General features: G+C 36.4%; 1 protein-coding gene across 9 annotated transcripts in view; it reads left to right on the top strand.

The window, feature by feature from the left end:
- LOC144292902 (uncharacterized) overlaps positions 1-17922 on the top strand; it is a 44177-nt gene that overhangs the window by 8161 nt on the left and 18094 nt on the right. For 6 of the 9 annotated variants that reach the window (XR_013360305.1, XR_013360306.1, XR_013360303.1 and 3 more), the window contains exons 2-3: positions 265-360; positions 6223-6420. Coding sequence is in view for 3 of the 9 variants with exons in the window: in XM_077863861.1 (XP_077719987.1) it covers positions 306-360; positions 6223-6420 (253 nt within the window). In the remaining 6 variants the exon portion in view is untranslated. Of the gene's footprint in view, positions 1-264; positions 361-6222; positions 6623-17922 lie in introns of those variants that run through there. The other 3 variants (XR_013360304.1, XM_077863863.1, XM_077863862.1) reach the window with 3 other exon arrangements.

Below are 17922 nucleotides of genomic sequence, written 5' to 3'. Positions count from 1 at the left end.
TATTGTCCTTGAGAATATCCAACGATCTAAACATTAGATCTGGATAGGTTTGGGCTTTAAAAAATTTCCTATGTGAGCACTGTACACAAATAGAGCTACCATTTCTTAGTATGTGCCAACTACCATGATACTTTTTATGTATCAATTATGTAAAATGTCATAAATCATATGAATAATGTGTGTAATCATTATTTTGTATACTCTTTCCATCCCTCTTGCACACCTATGAGATTTTGATGTAAGAATTATTTTCTCCATTTATAGATGGAGAAACAAAGCTCAGAGAACTTAAGTAATCTCCCTCAATGAGATCAACAACAGAGCCTTGCTTCAAACTCCATCTGACACCAAGACATGACTGTAAATGTCTTTTTTATTTTGTATTTTACTAAGGATATGGAAATAATATGGATTTAAAAACATTATAGATTCTGTGCATCTTCATATCCAGGTTCATACACAAAACCAGTTTCTCTGAAACTAGAATAAATTTGAAAATGAGAGAATTTATTTAATTGTAAAAAGCTAAAGACTAATGCTGGCAAAATGGAAATAATCTTAGAAATAATGTAACAACAACAAAAAAGAAATAATGTAACCAAAACAGACCAAGAATAGAAAATTTAAAATGTTGTAGATCCCAAGTGATGTTTACACATTTTTATAATCTGTAAACTATTTAAATAGTTATAAAATGTGAAATTGTATTCTATAAAGCTACATAGTAATGGAGACTTCCAAATTTCCTTTTTATAATCATAGAAAAAAGAATTTCCCTTATTATAGCACAAATAAATGGTAAAGTCATGGACATAAAGACTTTTCATCATATTCAATGAATGTTGTTTTGTTGCATATTGGAAGGTAAAATTTAAGATTAACATAGGTGTTATTGCTATTATCATATTAGCCAGATAAATTCTGATCCAAAGGTGGGGAAATGGGTTAATTTGGGGTGGAAAAGTCAAAATAATTAATGTAGAACATGCAAAATTGGATGCTGTTAATAAGTTGACACAATTTAGACCTCTAGTTCAAGAAAAAAATAAAAACCTTTAAAAATGTTTTTAAAGATAAATGCATAATGGATTCTCTTTTGTCATGTCAGCTTCTCAGCAAATTTAAGAATTTTAGATGCACAATGTTGTACATGGTGACTAGAAACATATGAAATAATAACTGAGCCATTGTCTTGATCTCTAGGATTCACTTACAGCAAACTGTGAGAACAAAATATAGAAGCAGTTATATTTCAGTATTTAATACAATTTTCCCCTCCATTTCTGAACTTTTAGCTGTTGTCTAAGGTTTTGCTTCCTTAGCTTCTTTTAAATAGATGAAGTATCAAGAAACAATTAGGTCCTCATTGATTCATGGAGTGATTTAAAAGTGTGCTGTTGACAGTGCCTGGGTGGCTCCGCTGGTTAAGCATCTGACTCTGGGTCTCAGCTCAGGGTGTGAACCCAGGGACCTGAGATAAAGCCTCACCTCCGGCTCAGTATAGAGTCTGCTTGTCCCTCTCCCTCTGCTCCTCCCCGACTCACTCATTGTTTCTCTCTAGAATAAACACAATCTTAAAAAAGTAAAATAAAAATGTGCTGTTGAATGTGGGAATGAAGAGAAGTCTGTCAACAGTAAAGCTGCTAATGAAGTTTGTCTTCCTTGCAAAATACCCACTTTCTATAATCCCAGAGCACTGAATCGGTGAATCTGATATAGAAATGTTTTTAGTAATCAAAGTAGTTGTCTGTGATATTTGCATAGTAACTAAATTTTCTAGATAAGTTCAGCAAATAATGAATGAGAAGGGGGTTCTCCCCTTTAATATTTCAAGAGGAGAATAAAGGCTAGAGTAATGTTGTAAGAAATTGGCTTTAGATAATTGCCCTGATAAATGACTGGATTTCCACTTGTCGGTCTTGTTTGGCTGCCTTGTTTGACTGTGGAAAGGATTTTTGTTTCTGAGATTTAGAAAGGCGATTTTCACAAAAGACAGTTCTTGTGACTTAATTGATTTCTCACAGGGAGTGTGTTCCAGCTAAAGAGGCCAGAGTGTATTTTCCGTTGGATCAAGCTCTAAAGCAGACATTTATGGGGCAATTCTTCCATTCTGCTCTCAACTGCTAGCCTAGTTGGTTGGAGTTTGCTGCCAGTGAGTGAAAGGTCATGAGTTCAGTACTTGAACAGATCACTGCTTCACACAGAGAAAGCTCTGTAACAGGCAGCGATTACAGGGCCAGCTGAGCTCCAAGTGTGAGGCTCTTCCCATTGGAGGGACCAGGTTCTCTAAAGACCCGATGGGTCCCCCAGTGAACAACGCATAAATTCTCTTCTACATCAAATAATTTCTGCTAAAATGTAAAGAGAACCCATCACAAAGAGAATGGATTTGATTTTTTTTAAGTGTTTTCTCAAAAAAAAGTAATTGCTACTAATGAAAATTAACTCTGAAAAAAGTAGTGTCCAAAATTTTAACTAGAACTATGTTTTAGAGAGAGAGAGAGGGAGAGAGAGAGAAAGAGAGAGACCACACAGTGGGGACAGAGAGGCAAAGGTAAAGGGAGAGAGAATCCTAAGCAGGCTCCACTCCAGGTGAAGAGCCCGTCACAGGGCTTGAACCCACGACCTTGAGATCATGACTTGAGCTGAAATCAAGAATCAGAAGCTCAACAAACTGAGTTGCTCAAGCACCCCTAGAATGCACATTTTTAAAGTTGTGGTTTTTCTAAATAAAGTAGACTAGAATTTTAGGGGTGATAATAAATATTTCTGGTCTAAGACATTAAAAGTGAGGATGCTTAACAAAGTTTTAGAAGAATATTTTGAAATTATATCCATATGTGGGAAATTTCAGAAATTTGCCACTTAGGCTGCAAACTTTAAATGCATTTGTCAGGATCCCTGGGTGGCACAGCGGTTTGGCGCCTGCCTTTGGCCCGGGGCGCAATCCTGGAGATCCGGGATCGAATCCCACGTCAGGCTCCCGGTGCATGGAGCCTGCTTCTCCCTCTGCCTGTGTCTCTGCCTCTCTCTCTCTCACTGTGTGCCTATCATGAATAAATAAAAAAATTAAAAAAAAAAATAAATAAATGCATTTGTCTATTATCATCTTTGAAACTATCTCACTTAATTTAAATCAGTATTTTCTCAGTTTTACATAAAAGAATTGTTTTCTTACCTCTTACTATACATTTTTAATGTACTGAATAAAGAGAACTGAATATTATTTGATATCAGTCTTGACTTAACTACTACCCCTCCCACCAAGTAATTGTTAACTAAATCCTATTAATTTTATCTCTCAAGTATCTCTGGAACCAGACATTTTTGTAACTGCTTGAATTAATAATTTAGCCTAATATAGTCCTACAACTGATCTTCATAAATGATAAGAAAATTAATCTCGTAGATGAAGATAAATGATGGTTTTATGTGCTTTAGTGGTATTTAACCATGAAACACCAAATCTATTGGGGGGAAAATCACATTATAAGATAGTATTGATTATACTACATAATTTTGAAATTTATTATAATATCTTACACTAATTAAAAAAAAAAACTTTGCCCTTCAAAGCTTTTCAAATACTAAATACACTTTGTTTCCACAATACCTTCAAAAGTAGGGAAGAGCAGAGGCATCTGGGTGGCTCAGTTTCTTGGTCGAGCATCTGACTCTTGATTTTGGCTCAGGTCATGATAGCAGGGTCCTGAGATTGAGCCCCGCATCAAGGCTTGCACTCAGCAGAGTCTGCTTGTCTTTCTCCCTCTTCCTGCTTGCACGTGCATGCTCTCAAGTAAAAATATTTTTAAAGATCTTTTGGGTCACCTGGGTGGCTTACTGGTTGAGTGTCTGCCTTAGGCTCAGGGCATGATCTTGGGGTCCTGGGATCGAGTGTCTGCCTTGGGCTCAGGGCATGATTCTGGGGTCCTGGGATCGAGTCTTGCATTGGGCCCCCTTCAGGGAGCCTGCTCCTCCCTCTGCTTATCTCTCTACCTCTCTCTGTGTGTCTCTCATGAATAAATAAATCAAATCTGAAAAAAATATATATCTTTTTTTTTAAAAAGTAAGAGACAGCAGTGTTTTCATATGCATTGTTCAAGTAGGAGTTCCTTAGTTATAGAGAGGATAATTTCTTTACCCAGAGTATTAATCACCAGAGAGCCTCCTTTCCCCAAGCATCTTAGGTTTACACCCTTTTCTCTTGTCAGTTCTCTTTCTATCTCACTCTACCTGGGTATAATGCTGCATTGATAAGATGCCACCAATGGAAGAGACTCATAGCTCAGCTAGAGTGCTGCTCAAATTGTGGTCCCTAGACACCTGCATCACAATCACCTGACGTTCCTGTTAAAGATGCTAGTTCCTGTGCCTCATCCTGCGCCCTCTTAGTCACACAGATTGGGTTTGCTTAGAGCTGAAGAAACTGATTTTTAAAGTGTGTTAAGTGATGGGGACATAAGTCTTAGCACCATGACTCTGGGGCTTCATTCATACATGCTTTAGCTTTTTCACAGCTGCTGTCACTCTGATCTTTATTATTTTCTCAGTCCACGGCTGTTGTCAGAGTAAGGCTTACATTTATCCCTTTTGCTGCCTGTCCATCAAGACACGTCCTTTTCAATGGGAGGCATTCTGTGCAGTACTGGTTCAGCAGACAAGATACATGCAAGCATGCTCTGGGAGGTTCCCTTCCGCAATCCATACTGAAACATGCGGAGCAAGGTTGCTCTCACTGCCTACTTTTTGTTTTGGCGGATGCTGTGATAGTTGCTATCTCCTCACATACAGGTGTTCTATTGTGATGATTTTATTTTCTGGAACTCAATTCTCCTTACTTGACAAGAGAAACATTCTTTACTGTGTTGTGCTTTAACCTATTCACTTGCTGTGTAGTGAGTATTCAGTTGTATTCATTTTTTATAATTGCATAAAAAATGATGAGACTTAGCAACTGAAAACCACACAAACGTATTTTATCACAGTTTTCATGGGCCAAGAGTCTAGCATAGCCTACCTGGGTCCCCTGCTCAGAGCCTCACAAGGGTGCAATCAAGCTGTCAGCCAGAGATCACTCTCAGCTAATAAAGACCGTCCTCAAATTTCTGCTGCATAGGCCCCCTCACAACATGGCAGCTTACTTTTTCAGGGCCATCAGGAATATTTTAATGACCTCTACAGCCCCTTTTAAAGGGCACACTTGATTAAGTTGAGCTCACCCAGGAAATCTCACTTTTGATTAAATTTAACTGATTAGGGCCTTTTATTACATTTGCAAACCCCTTCACCGTAATCTAATGTAATCTAATGTAATCAGGAGGGAAAACCTATCGTGTTGATAGGCTCCACTTATACTCAAGAATTGGGGATTATATGGGGCATGTATACCAGGAGGCAGGAAATCTTAGAGGCCATTTAGGAATCCTCACTGTTACCAAAATAAATATTTGTTCATTTTGAATATTTTTTGCATTGGCTATTATTTTTTATTAAAATACATGTAAATGTAAAAAAGGTGAAAGAAGACAAAATATATGTAATGAAAATATGTCTATATGTCACCACTGGCTTTTGGTCTCCTTCCCTGTTTGTTGGCAACAGTATTTTAAAAGATTTTTATATAAACTTCCATTTTATTCTAGGCATCTATGTTCTAAAACACATTTTCACCTTGCTTTGCTTTATCAGTCTCCAAGACATTCGCAGCATACATCTGTCCACCACATATTTGGTGGTGGACACCAAATATATATATATATATTTTTTTTGTAGTATTTTTCCATTGCACACATATACTATAAATTATTCAACTTGTATTGATAGAAATATATATATATATATATATATATATATTTATATATATATATTATTGTAACTATTTTCATTATGTCATTTTGCATGTGTTCATATTTTATGGGATAAATTCCCGAAGTAGAATTCAAATAGGAAGTGCTCTTAATGTTCTGATAAATGTTGCCAATTTTTTTCAAAGATGTATGAAGTTCCACTCACAATTACCTTATATTATTGCCAATACTCCATTAAAAACTTTAGTTTTCTCAATCTGGTAGGTGAACAATGACACTCCATTACTGCTATAATTTGTAAGAACTTGGCTGAAAAGCATTCGATACATTTAAAAGCCATTGTATTTCTTTTTTGGTAAACTGCTTGTTTATGTCCTTTACTAACTTGTACCCTATGGCATTTTTTGTCCCCTAGCAGAAAGTGGAATACTTAAGGAAGAGGACTTACTCCAGTCTGGGAAGCAGAAAATACACTCTTCTGACACCTTCAAATCATCACTGGGAAATTCTGTGATTAGGGCTTTCATCCCATGGGATGCCTATTCTCTACTATTTCCTTCTTCACTCCTTTTTGCTTCACCTGAACACAATGTTAGGTCATTTTCTATCCAAGGTATTGTAGGGAGGTAACTTTAAAAATGCTTAAGCTGCAACAAATAATAGACCCAGACTGAGAAGTTCTGCCTTTAAACTTCAGTTATATTTGCTAACCATAGATCCTTGTATAAAACATGTAACCTAGATGAAGCTCAGTGGTTGAGGTTTAAATGCTATAAAATATGAGTGAATTAAATAATTTAAATAATTTTTTAAAAGATTTTATTTATTCATTTATGATAGACATAGAAAGAAAGAGAGAGAGGGGCAGAGACACAGGCAGAAGGAGAAGCAGGCTCCATGCCAGGAACCTGACGTGGGACTCGATCCTGGGGCTCCAGGATCACGCCCCGGGCCAAAGACAGGTGCCAAACCACTGAGCCACCCAGAGATCCCCTAATTTAAATAATTTAAAGAAAATATGTCTTCAATTTTTGTTCCTGGTTTATTATATGATGCCAGCATGTTGTGAAAATTCTAATTAATTTTAATCTAAAAAAAATTTAATCTAAAAATGCAACACATGCTACATGAGGTAGCATAAATAAGCATATACAAACGTCAGTCTCTTGTTACTTACCCGGAGGTAAAATACATGCCATACCACAAAAGACTGTCTTGGGAGTCTGAGGTCCACAATGCTATTACAATGCAAGATTTTCAAGATTTATTTTCTTAAACTATTTAAAACACTCATCAATCAGGGTTTTAAAAAATGCTTATTCTGAAAAATTTCAAAATAACTAGGTACTTTGAAAATATAAAGAAAAACAATCTTCTGGTCTATGAGATAATGACAAATAAAAGTAAGTTTTCAAAGAAGAGATGACACCTGAAGAAATAAATTGGTCCAACGGACAAAAGCAAAGGAAACTATGCATTTGAAAACCTTGAGCCAAAGAGGATAAAATTATACTTTCACTATTCTCATGCTATTACTAAGAACTAAAGTAAGATAGGTAACACCTTCACACTTTCCTAAAACGTCCGTTCTATAAAATATTTTATTTAAATGCATAAATTGTTATAAGCAAATCACAATTGAAAAAAAATTCTCTATGTGTTAATTTGGAAAGAAACCCTTAGCAACTGAAGCTTTACATTGGAAAACTGTGTGTAGGATCATAGATATAATGGCTAGCCTGGCTTCCTGCCCCTTTAGCCCTCTGGCCTTCACATCTGGGAGTACTTGAATTTTCCCTGCAGATTTGGTCCCACTTCAGGCCATTCCAAGCTGGAAATACAAATGAGGGAAGATTCATGTCTCAGCATTGAGGCAGGCTTTCTGCTGGCCCCTTCCAATAGAGTAAAGAAATGTTCACAGAGTCATTTTTATGGGGGTTCGATGGGGTGCAGAGGCCTTGTGAAAGGTTAATCCCCACTAGGCTTGGATTAGAGGTTCTCATTGATGTCAATGAGCTAGTTGTGAGCCTAACTCTTCCCTCATACCTTGCTTTGCTCTTTCAGTCCAGGAAATGAGGAGAGGCTGTGATAGCCCTTATTAAAAGTCAGTTTACAAGGAGAGGAGATGTTTGAAATATCCCATTCAAGAGTAAAAACAGAATGTAGGATGCTCACACATACCTTATGAAAACATTCAGGAAATATACAGACTTTAAGAACTCCACAGGATATGTAACTTGGCCATGATTGCTCTTCCATCTGTTTCTCTTACAGTAAGACTCTACAATGGAAGGAGCTTATATGCATACTTAAAAAGTAGCATAGACTTTGGAGGGATGGGAGAGAAGAGAGGAAAGCTGAGGAGAATTTCTCTCTACTTAGCCTGAGGTACCCTGCCAGAAAATGACCTCCTTAAGGGCAGAAGATGAGCCACTCTTATGCATATTTGTACCTTGAATGAATTCATGAATGAGGAAAGATGTCAATTTTATATAACAGTGTCTGAAACCTGATGTCAGGAGAAAAGAATGAGGCTAGCTGGCTGGCAAATTAACCTAAAAGATGCTTAGTAGAAAGGGCTTTAGAGTTTATGACATTTCCCCTACCACTTTGTATTTCATATTTCACATCCCTATCCTATATCTTTATACTTAAATATCTCACTTACTTTCATGCCTGATATTCTAGTCCCTTTGAGTCTGCAACCCAGTCTTCCAAAAGGTCAGATTAAACTAGACCTGTAAGCCCCATCATTGACTATTTGTGTCTATTAAGCCAGTTGCTTACGTTCTGAGCCTCAATTTCCTCAACTATAAGATGGTAATAATTATACAAACTTCATCAGTTTTTGATAATTTCAGAAGGACTTGCACATAGTAAGAGAAATTATTACTATTGTTATTTTCTGTTACTCATGGGGGTATCTAGTCTGGGCCTCTGAAACTGCTTGCTTTGCCTTCCACCACTTGACACTTCTGTTACTTCCATCTCATCCTCCCAGACCCTGCTGAACACTAAGGTGTGGGTCTCTCTGACAGAACATGCTTTTCTTGTTGGAATTCCTTGCACTTGCTGCTGTTGAAACCTGTCCTGACCACCTGTAGCCACCATCAGCTCCCAAGGGATCTATTAATAGCCAGCACCTGGCCATTACAAGTCTGGCTACCTCAGTGACTCAAGGTTCCGTCACTGGCTTTGCTCAGTGAACACGTTATTGAATTTAGCAAAAACCAGCGATAAATCTAACACACATTCGAGTGAAATTCAACTCAGGTACTCTATGTAAAACTTCTTCACTTCAGCCACTCCCCTATTTCTAGATAACTTATTAACACACTTTAAAGCTTCCACACTGCAAAGTTGGAAATTGCTAAAGAAATTGCCACAGATTAATACTACAAAAGAACTCAAAAAACGTTAACCATTTTGATTCACATGTCTAGTATATTCTCACATTCTTGCTTTCACATTTAATTTGAAGCTTATACTGAGTTGTGTCATGGAACTGGACTTACTTGTTTGGCAGACTCTCAAAAAATTCAAAATCCTAATTACAGACATAGCGTTTTCCAAGCCCCAAAACACACACCCACATACACTGCAAGAAAAACCTATTTCAAGTCTTTTTTTTTCTACTCTTTAGCAGCTTTGTTATTTAATGGAGTGTAATGCTGTTATTGTTATTATCAATGTAGGGAATATAACTGACGTTTTCTTATTAGCCAAGAAAATATTCTTACACCCAACTCCATGCACCTGAGTCCTCAGGTAGAAGCTATTTGTGTCTGTGGCTAAATAGGGAGAGAGCCCCCTGAAGATATCCTTCCCAGCTCTCTAATTTAGAAGGTCTAAGCTTTTGAGGCTACAGTGTTGGATAAAGTCTACAGGGGTTGGAGGCCATTTGATCTCAGAAAGGGAAAAGATTAATCAGATCCCTGGTGGTTACTGAGATGGTCGCACTTTAATGTAGCCATTTCTACAGAAAGAGTGTGGGCCCCTGCAGGTGCTTGAGAGGAACCTGAACAGGTAGTCTCTGAGGACTCTAGCTGTGGAATTTCAGCTAATGACTCTTTAGACCAACCCTGTGGTCAGTGAAGAGGGATACTATAAGAGAATCGCTAAGAACATACAAATGATTGACTCATAGGAAGCCACAAAGAACAATGGTGGTGATGGTGAACAGCAAAGACTGAAAATCAGACATTTTCTTCATTGTGTTACCCAAGTAAAACTGTAAATTTTGTAATATACTAACAAAGAGAGAATAAGAAGTTTGCAATCGTGAGCCGATATTGGCCTTAGGAAGCAAAGTCACAAGTTTCCCTTATCTGTAGGAAATATTTACTGCTATAATTTGGCATATGATTTCCTGTGTTCCATAGAGCCATGTGTTCCATTTACATGCTTATTTGGATGTACATCCAGGAGACTGAAGGGATTATCTCAGAATTGCATTTTTCTGCTTTTGTCTGAAGCAAGACTCAACAAAAGGCTTCTGACTGAAGTCACCATAATGAGTACCTGTGAACATAGGATATTTGTACCTGGCAGGAAGTATAAAGAATAAGTCAGATATTAGCCACTCTGACTCAACCAACCAATTTAACACTGTTGGTTTTATACATTCCAAATTACGGAGTCAGAGGCAACTTGGTCTGACCTGGCTACAGAGCCTTGCTTAACTGCTTCTCTCTGGCACCTCTTCCAGATGGCTACAGAACACAAAGGCACATCTTGGGGTCAGTACAGAAATTTTTGATAGCAAAAAACTATACCACTTCTCCCACCATGTGGCTGTGACCTCCTGGTAAAGTTCTAGGGCTTGGTAAATGGCAGGGAGGCTGAATTCGAGCTACTAATTTCCCCCTTGGGCTAGATGCTCTTGTATAGGAGATGACTGACTGTACAGTCCTGTGTGGAGCCCTGATCCCTTGTCCAGCTTTCTAAAATTGCAATAGCAATCTATAAGCAATCAATAAACCTTTGTGATAATTTTTAAAATAATTGCCCTCCCTTACCCATAATTTCTCTGTTAAAGATGCCAAAACACATAGGTAAGCAGTGGAAAACTATTTCAATCAAAGTAAGAATCACTTGCATATATTTCTCAAGGCATATTCATCAACAAAAGATAAATGATTTTACTATGGGAATTTAAAAGTAAAAATAGAATTGAGTACTTGGAATCAACCTTAGGCATAGAAAAGCAGATTTTGATGGAAAAGGAAGTGACACATTAGAAAGAAGTAGAATGTTGATTGTAGGGATCTGAAGGAAGAAAATGGAGACTGGACAAAAAATGAAGGGTAAGGAGTAAATGCTACAGTAAAGGAATGCCTCATCTAATGTCTTTAAGATATCCTTGAACATAAACTAAGGTGTCTGATTATGGTCATGAATGTGATAGAAGAGTTTTCACATCTCTGAAAGGTTATATTATCTTTTGGCAATATCAGAGTAAGAGAACGTTGTTGGAATTAGGAAATATTGAAGAGGTTGACATGAGTTGTGATAAAGAAGGGAAGACTGGGAAATTATTAATCCACTTCACTCACATAAGGGCCTGTTGTCCTGAGAATGCAGAGTATTCATCTCCCTAGAGAACTTAAACAGAAAAGCAATATTTAATTACAAGAAACACCTTTCTCTAGTTAAACAATAATCATGAGAAAATCAAAAGAAAAAAAGGCAAGAGTGGGTAAAATATCCAAAGTTCATTATGTGCATTATCTTTTACTTTTGGCTGATCATGTACATTCTCATTCACAAACAACTCTAAAATGTCAATGGTTTGTGACATTTATTTTTTGCTCACATTATGTGAGGACCACAGGCTGGCTGCAGTTCTGCTGGGCTCAGCTTAAGTTTGGCTTGACTTGGTCAGGCTTGGCTGTATTTGACTATGCTTTTCTGGCCTTGAGTCTATGTGTTTCTTCTGGAACCTAGGCTGAAGGAGTAGCCGGTATCTAGGATACAGCGTAAGGAAGGATGACAGTGGTGAGGAGACAACAAGAGCATGCATTTAAAGCTTCTGTTTGAACGTGATGCCTACAACGTCTGCTCATATTCCATTGCCCAAAGCAAGTTACATGGAAAAGTACAAAATGAATGAGACAGAGAAATAAAGTTTATGTATTAGTTTTCTATCACTGATGTAGCAAATTACCACAAACTAAGTGGCTTAAAACAAAAATCTATTTTCTCAAAAGTCTGGATGCCAGAAACCTGAAGCCAGTGTGACTGGGATAAAATAAAAATGCTGACTTAGATGGCAGTCCCTTGAGAGGCTCTGAGAGAAAATCTGTTCCTTGCCTTCTCCAGTTTTTGATGGCTTCCAGGGTTTCTTGACTTGTGGCCATATGACTCCAGTCTTTGCCTCAGTCTTCACGTTGACTCGTCTTCCGTATGCATGTGTCAAATCTCTCTCTGCCACCTTCTTATAAGGATATGTGACAGGTAGGGCCAGAACAGATAATCCAGGATAATCTCCCCATCTCAAGATCCTTAATGCAATTACATCTTTAAAGAACATGTTTCCCCTCAAATAATATAATGTTAAAGGTCCCAGAGAATGGGGGTTGATATCTTTGAGAACCATACAACCTGCTCCAATTTATCTCTAAAGAAGCATGACAACAAAGAAGGAAACGAATAGCACTAAGCAAATTAAACAATCTGCCATGCATGCCATACGTTAGGAAAAACTGTCTGCTTTAGCAATTAGTCAATACTGGTAGAGGCAGCCATTGTATACTGCATATCCTTAACCTGGAAAAACTTAAAACACAATCCAAAGCTACCCAATTTCCTGGTTTAGGAAAAGCTTGCTTAGAGATAGTAGACATTGGTCCTCTGGTATAATTTTCTGTCCCCTAATTTGGGGATCTTTAGGTTCATTTTCTAATTCTAATATAATTTAATATAACTATAGTTACTAGCATTTAAGGTCATATACTTTTTAAGAATTTGCAGTTTCATGTCTTTTCAAAAATCAAATCATTTGACTCCTTAAAAGTGCAAAAAAAAAAAAGGAAAAGTAAGTGCTGATGAGTGTTAGATCGTGCCAGACTTGGCTTTAGGCTTCAAGGAGGAGTCATTTTAAGATCTTGAGAGCCAAAGGGCTTCGTATTTGGATATAGATTAATAGAAACTTTAAAACAATTTTTATGGGAGATCTTTTATCTACCCGAAGTAGAGTTTCATCTCCCTTTTATCTTACTCAACAGCTTCTAAGATTATGAAGGTCAGTTATCGCCTACGATCTTCCTTTTACAAAGGAGGAAACTGAAAGAAAGCAAGATAAAATTAGTTTCCTAACATAGTGGAGAATGTGTGGTGTAGTCAGTCTTCTTTTATGACCACAGCCACGCAGTTATTCAGGATTCTGACTGTTCAAAATAAAGAAAACAATGTAAGTCAGCAAAGAAAGAAAGAAAGATCTCAGGTACTTACATTGACAGAACTTTTTAGAAATAAAGAGGTTACCAGAGGAAAGGCAAGGAGTGCATTGGACACACTGGGTGGTAATGCAACTGATGAATCACTAAATTCTTACCCCTGGGGCAGCCCAGGGGGCTCAGCGGCTTAGCGCCTGCCTCCCCCTCAGGGCCTGATCCTGGAGACGCGGGATTGAGTCCCATGTCCCTACTTCTCCCTCTGCCTGTGTCTCTGCCTCTCTCTCTTTCTGTGTGTGTCTCTCATGAATAAATAAAATCTTAAAAAAAAAAAAAATCTCACCCCTGAAACTAATAATACAGTATAGGTTACTGACATTGAATTTAAATAAAAAAATAGAAAATAAATTTTTCTTAAGGATTAAGTTAAATAAAATTTTTAAGGCAATAAAGTCACCCAGTGAATCTGAAAATTATATAGAATGTTAGAAAGCTATCTGAAAGACATCATCTTGTTTTTTTTTTTTTTTTTTTTTTTTTTTTACATTTTATTTATTTATTCATGAGAGACAGAGAGAGGCAGAGACACAGGCAGAGGGAGAAGCAGGCTCCATGCCGGGAACCCCATGTGGGACTCGATCCTAGGACTCTGGGATCATGCCCTGAGCCAAAGGCAGATGCTCAACCATGGAGCCTCACAGGCATCCCATCTTGGTTGGTTTGAACTGTTAGCTAATGCTCTTTAGTTTTCTTTCAGCTGTGCAATTTTCTTACCGAAAAAAACTGTCAAAGGATTAATGTTAACATAACACATACCAACATTTTCTGTATTGGCTCTTGCAGTAGAGATGGATTACTGTATTTCTGGACCCCATGTTTCTACCTTAGTATGTAATTCCCATGACGTTGAGAGCGGATGTTGTTGCTTGGCAATCATGCTCCACACAACTTGTAAATCTGCATATCGCCTTTTCTGTCTTCATGTGAACTCAGTAGAAAAATATGTATATACAACTTGTTCCATTTCACCTCCCAACCCCCGAACTATAGAAAATAACAAGTGTTATATGTAACACTTGTGGAGAGCTCATGGACAGAGTAATGCAGAGAAACTACAAACTCAAGGGAGAGATAAACCATGACCTAATAATTCTGGATGCTTTTGCACTGGTAGTGGGGGTGATAGTGAGATTAAAATTTAAAGATGAAAGGTCATAAAATTTAAGTTCAGTGGGTCACTTTATATAAAACAAATTAACAGCTCTATAAAACCATGAATTCCTCAAAGGCAGGAATATGACTTATTGTTATATGAATATTACTTAATATAGTAGGATTAATGAATAAAATAAAATATAAATGTTTTACAGTTTAAATTTTACAAGAAATGAATTTCAATTCCAAATATGGAAATTGCATATGTTCAATTTATAATTAAATTGTGAGGAGTAATCTTTCCAATTATCTTGGTTTAAGATGTCTAATATGACTTTCAAGATTAGTAAAATAATATAAATGACTTTAAATATACAATTTTAATAACGACTTGATCTTTAATGATATTTCTATTAATGAAAACTAATCCTTTCTTATAACTCAGAATTGAACTGATCATTTTATTTCAATGTAGATTAAATTCAGCCAAACAACCAGTTTGGCATATATTTCACTGAAGTTTATAGTTGCTATCTGCAAAGTGGCTTGGCATCATGGAGATAAACTTCAAACTCCATTTTGACAGTCTAAGTGAGGAAGCAGATTGAGATAGAGCTTTAGATCAAAAACTCCAAATATACCCACAATCACTTATGTCTGGACTACCCAGATATTTATTATATGCAGAGCTGTCTTAAATGTTGTTTTCTACATCTGTTCCTGGACAGTAAAACCCTAGAAGCATCGGGTTTTTTTTTTTTTTTTTTCCAGAAACTATAAATTGGTTATTTTTCAAGTAGTTTTTTGTAATGTTAGATCCTTTTCATTCTTTGCTGTTTTTGGAAATAAAGCCAAGAGAATATGTCTGCTATGGATATTATATATAGAATCCATTTAAAGTAAGGTCAAATGTTTTATATGAACATAAGAATTTAGGGATGATCAGCAACACCATTGAGATTTTGTAAAATGATTATTGATGAAATTAAAAGTCCTTTCCTATATATACAATTTTTTTTTATTTTGGAATACCTAAAAAGTCACAGTACTTTACACATATGTATTATGAGTTTTTATCTATCTATACATCAATTATATAATATTTGTATATTGTATTTATATATTATATTCATATAATATGCATTAATATTTAGCAGATAGATCTTTAAAATGACTGAATCTTAGGTTGGGAAGTGATTTTAAAAGTTAACTGGTCAGGGGCACCTGGGTGGCTCAATGGTTGAGCACCTGCTTTTTCAGCTCAGGGTGTGATCCTAGGGTCCTGGGATCGAGTCCCACATCTGGCTCCATGTGGGGAGCCTGCTTCCCCCTCAGCCTGTGTCTATCTCTCATGAATAAATAAATAAAATCTTAAAAAAAAAGTTAACTTTTTTTTGAGCACCTGGGTAGCTCATCTGGTTAAGCATCCAACTTATGATTTGAGCTCAAGTCATGATCTCAGGATTGTGGGACAAACCCTGAGTTGGGCTATGGGCTTAGCAGGGAGTTCGATAGAGATTCTCTCCCTCCCTCTCTGCCCCTCCCCATTATGTCCCCTCGCCCTCTCTCTCTCTGTAAATTGATAAATCTTTTACATAAATCTTAACTTCCATTTGGTAGAGAAATTCCCTGAAAGAGGTCATTTGATGACTGAATTGGGCAGGAATCTTACTTCTTCCAAGGAATTTAATGTTATTGTTGCATAACTGACCTGTTGTACACATAAAATATGCTGTCCTCACATTATAGCAGTTTCTCAATAAATGCATAATAAATTGAAAGATTCAAACTCACTTCATCTTTAACTTTTATCCATTAACCCTACTTTTGCCTCTGTAATTACACAAATTCATCTTACCCTCCTCCGTAATGCTGGAGTAGCTATTTTGAGCTTCCAAGTCTTCACCTTTTCAGTTTTAACATACCAGCGAATAACCTTTCCCAGGGCAAAATCTATTTCACAAAGGATATTTATTAGTCTATTTCTATTTCTTCAAATATAAAGCATACAGTGAAACAGTTGATATGCAAATGAAACACCTGAATATACTCTAGAGTTGTATTTCTATTAATACAAAATGAGATTTTATTTATTTTGTGAGCCCCATCAGACTGTTAAATTTTTCATAGTCCTTGTGGTTAAAATTATTTCTGTTGTCTTAATTGGTCTTGCTTTTGCTTATATATTTGATTAACTTTTTTTTTCAATATTTACTATTGAGTTTTACACATCCTGTACTTCAAAATGATGGAAATATAGCATGCTTCCATCATTGCGTCCTACCAGCCCTTATCGTCGACATTGCCAATTAATTATAGCACCGTCTCTTTTTTTGCAAGGTCCAGATGCAGGCTCAGAATTTTCCTTCAGTTGTTTGATATTGACTCATACATTTGTCTTCATTTCTAATCTTGACTTCAGGATGTACATTAAGATGTATTACACTTAACCATGTTAGTTTATATTTGAGATATTTTTGACTGGAAGTTCTTCCAACTAACCTGTAAGTTATAGTTCTTAATTCACTCTGAAAATTTGATGAAGCAATCAAAAGGAATGATAAAGTCAGATATGCATCTTGTAATCTTGAGTGGGGACAAGCTTGGAGCAAGCGGTACAGCTCACTTTCTGATGGCTTCAAGTGAGAGCTGTAATTCAAGTGAGAGTTACTGCTACAGACAGGGTAGGCCCTGGTTATGGAGCAGAGTAAGTAGACAGGAGAGCTGTTCCGAGGGCAGAATTTACATGACTTGATGATTCACATGATTGGGTATGGAAAGTGAGAGAGAGAGGAGTCTGGGATTATTCCCGGGAATTTGGCTACTACTGCTGGATTAAAATATTCCACTTACAAGACTTATCATAAGGATATGGACAGGTCATGAGTTTCAAGAACAATAGGGACACAACTGGAAAGAAGGCATGAAATGAGATTAAAGTATATTTAAGGCAAAAGTAGAAGTTTCCCTGAGACCTACCTAGTTAGTTATCATTATCTCTTTCTCAATCCAATCTCCTCCCCAAACTGGCCACATTAATGTTTCGAAGGACACATTCCATGTTTTTTGTTTTGTTTTGTTGCCAAAAGATTTCATTTTTAGGTATCAAAAATTAATTTTAAAATCATAACAGAATTCACAGATAGTAAGATCACATCTGCATACTTAGTAACAATCAAGTAAGCAAAAAAAAAAAAAATAGAAAAGCATGACTCTAGTGATGTTATTTTGTACACAGACCATTTAAGGCTCACTTAAATAAACACCAGGATTTAGATGGTACAAATAATGTATGAGATAAAAGAAATCAAGAAATATTGCTCTGTAGATGGATTTTTTTTCACTAGATACTAAAATTTGATTATGCAGGGCAGAATTGATAACAAAAAAGCTAAAGGCAAGTTTCAAGATTTAAAAAATTCTAGTACCAGATGAGCAGTTTAAGTATCCAATAGACTATAAATAATAATGAAATCAATTTTTTAAAATTTCAAATTAAAAGATCTATGATATCATATTTCTGTAATACTACAAACAGAATAATAACCTTTCCAGGAAAATTTTAG

Source organism: Canis aureus, chromosome 21, assembly GCF_053574225.1.
Source record: "Canis aureus isolate CA01 chromosome 21, VMU_Caureus_v.1.0, whole genome shotgun sequence".
NCBI classification, from domain to species: Eukaryota; Metazoa; Chordata; class Mammalia; order Carnivora; family Canidae; genus Canis; species Canis aureus.
The sequence above is the reverse complement of the archived record's forward strand: the minus strand, read 5'-3'. Positions and strand labels throughout refer to the sequence as shown.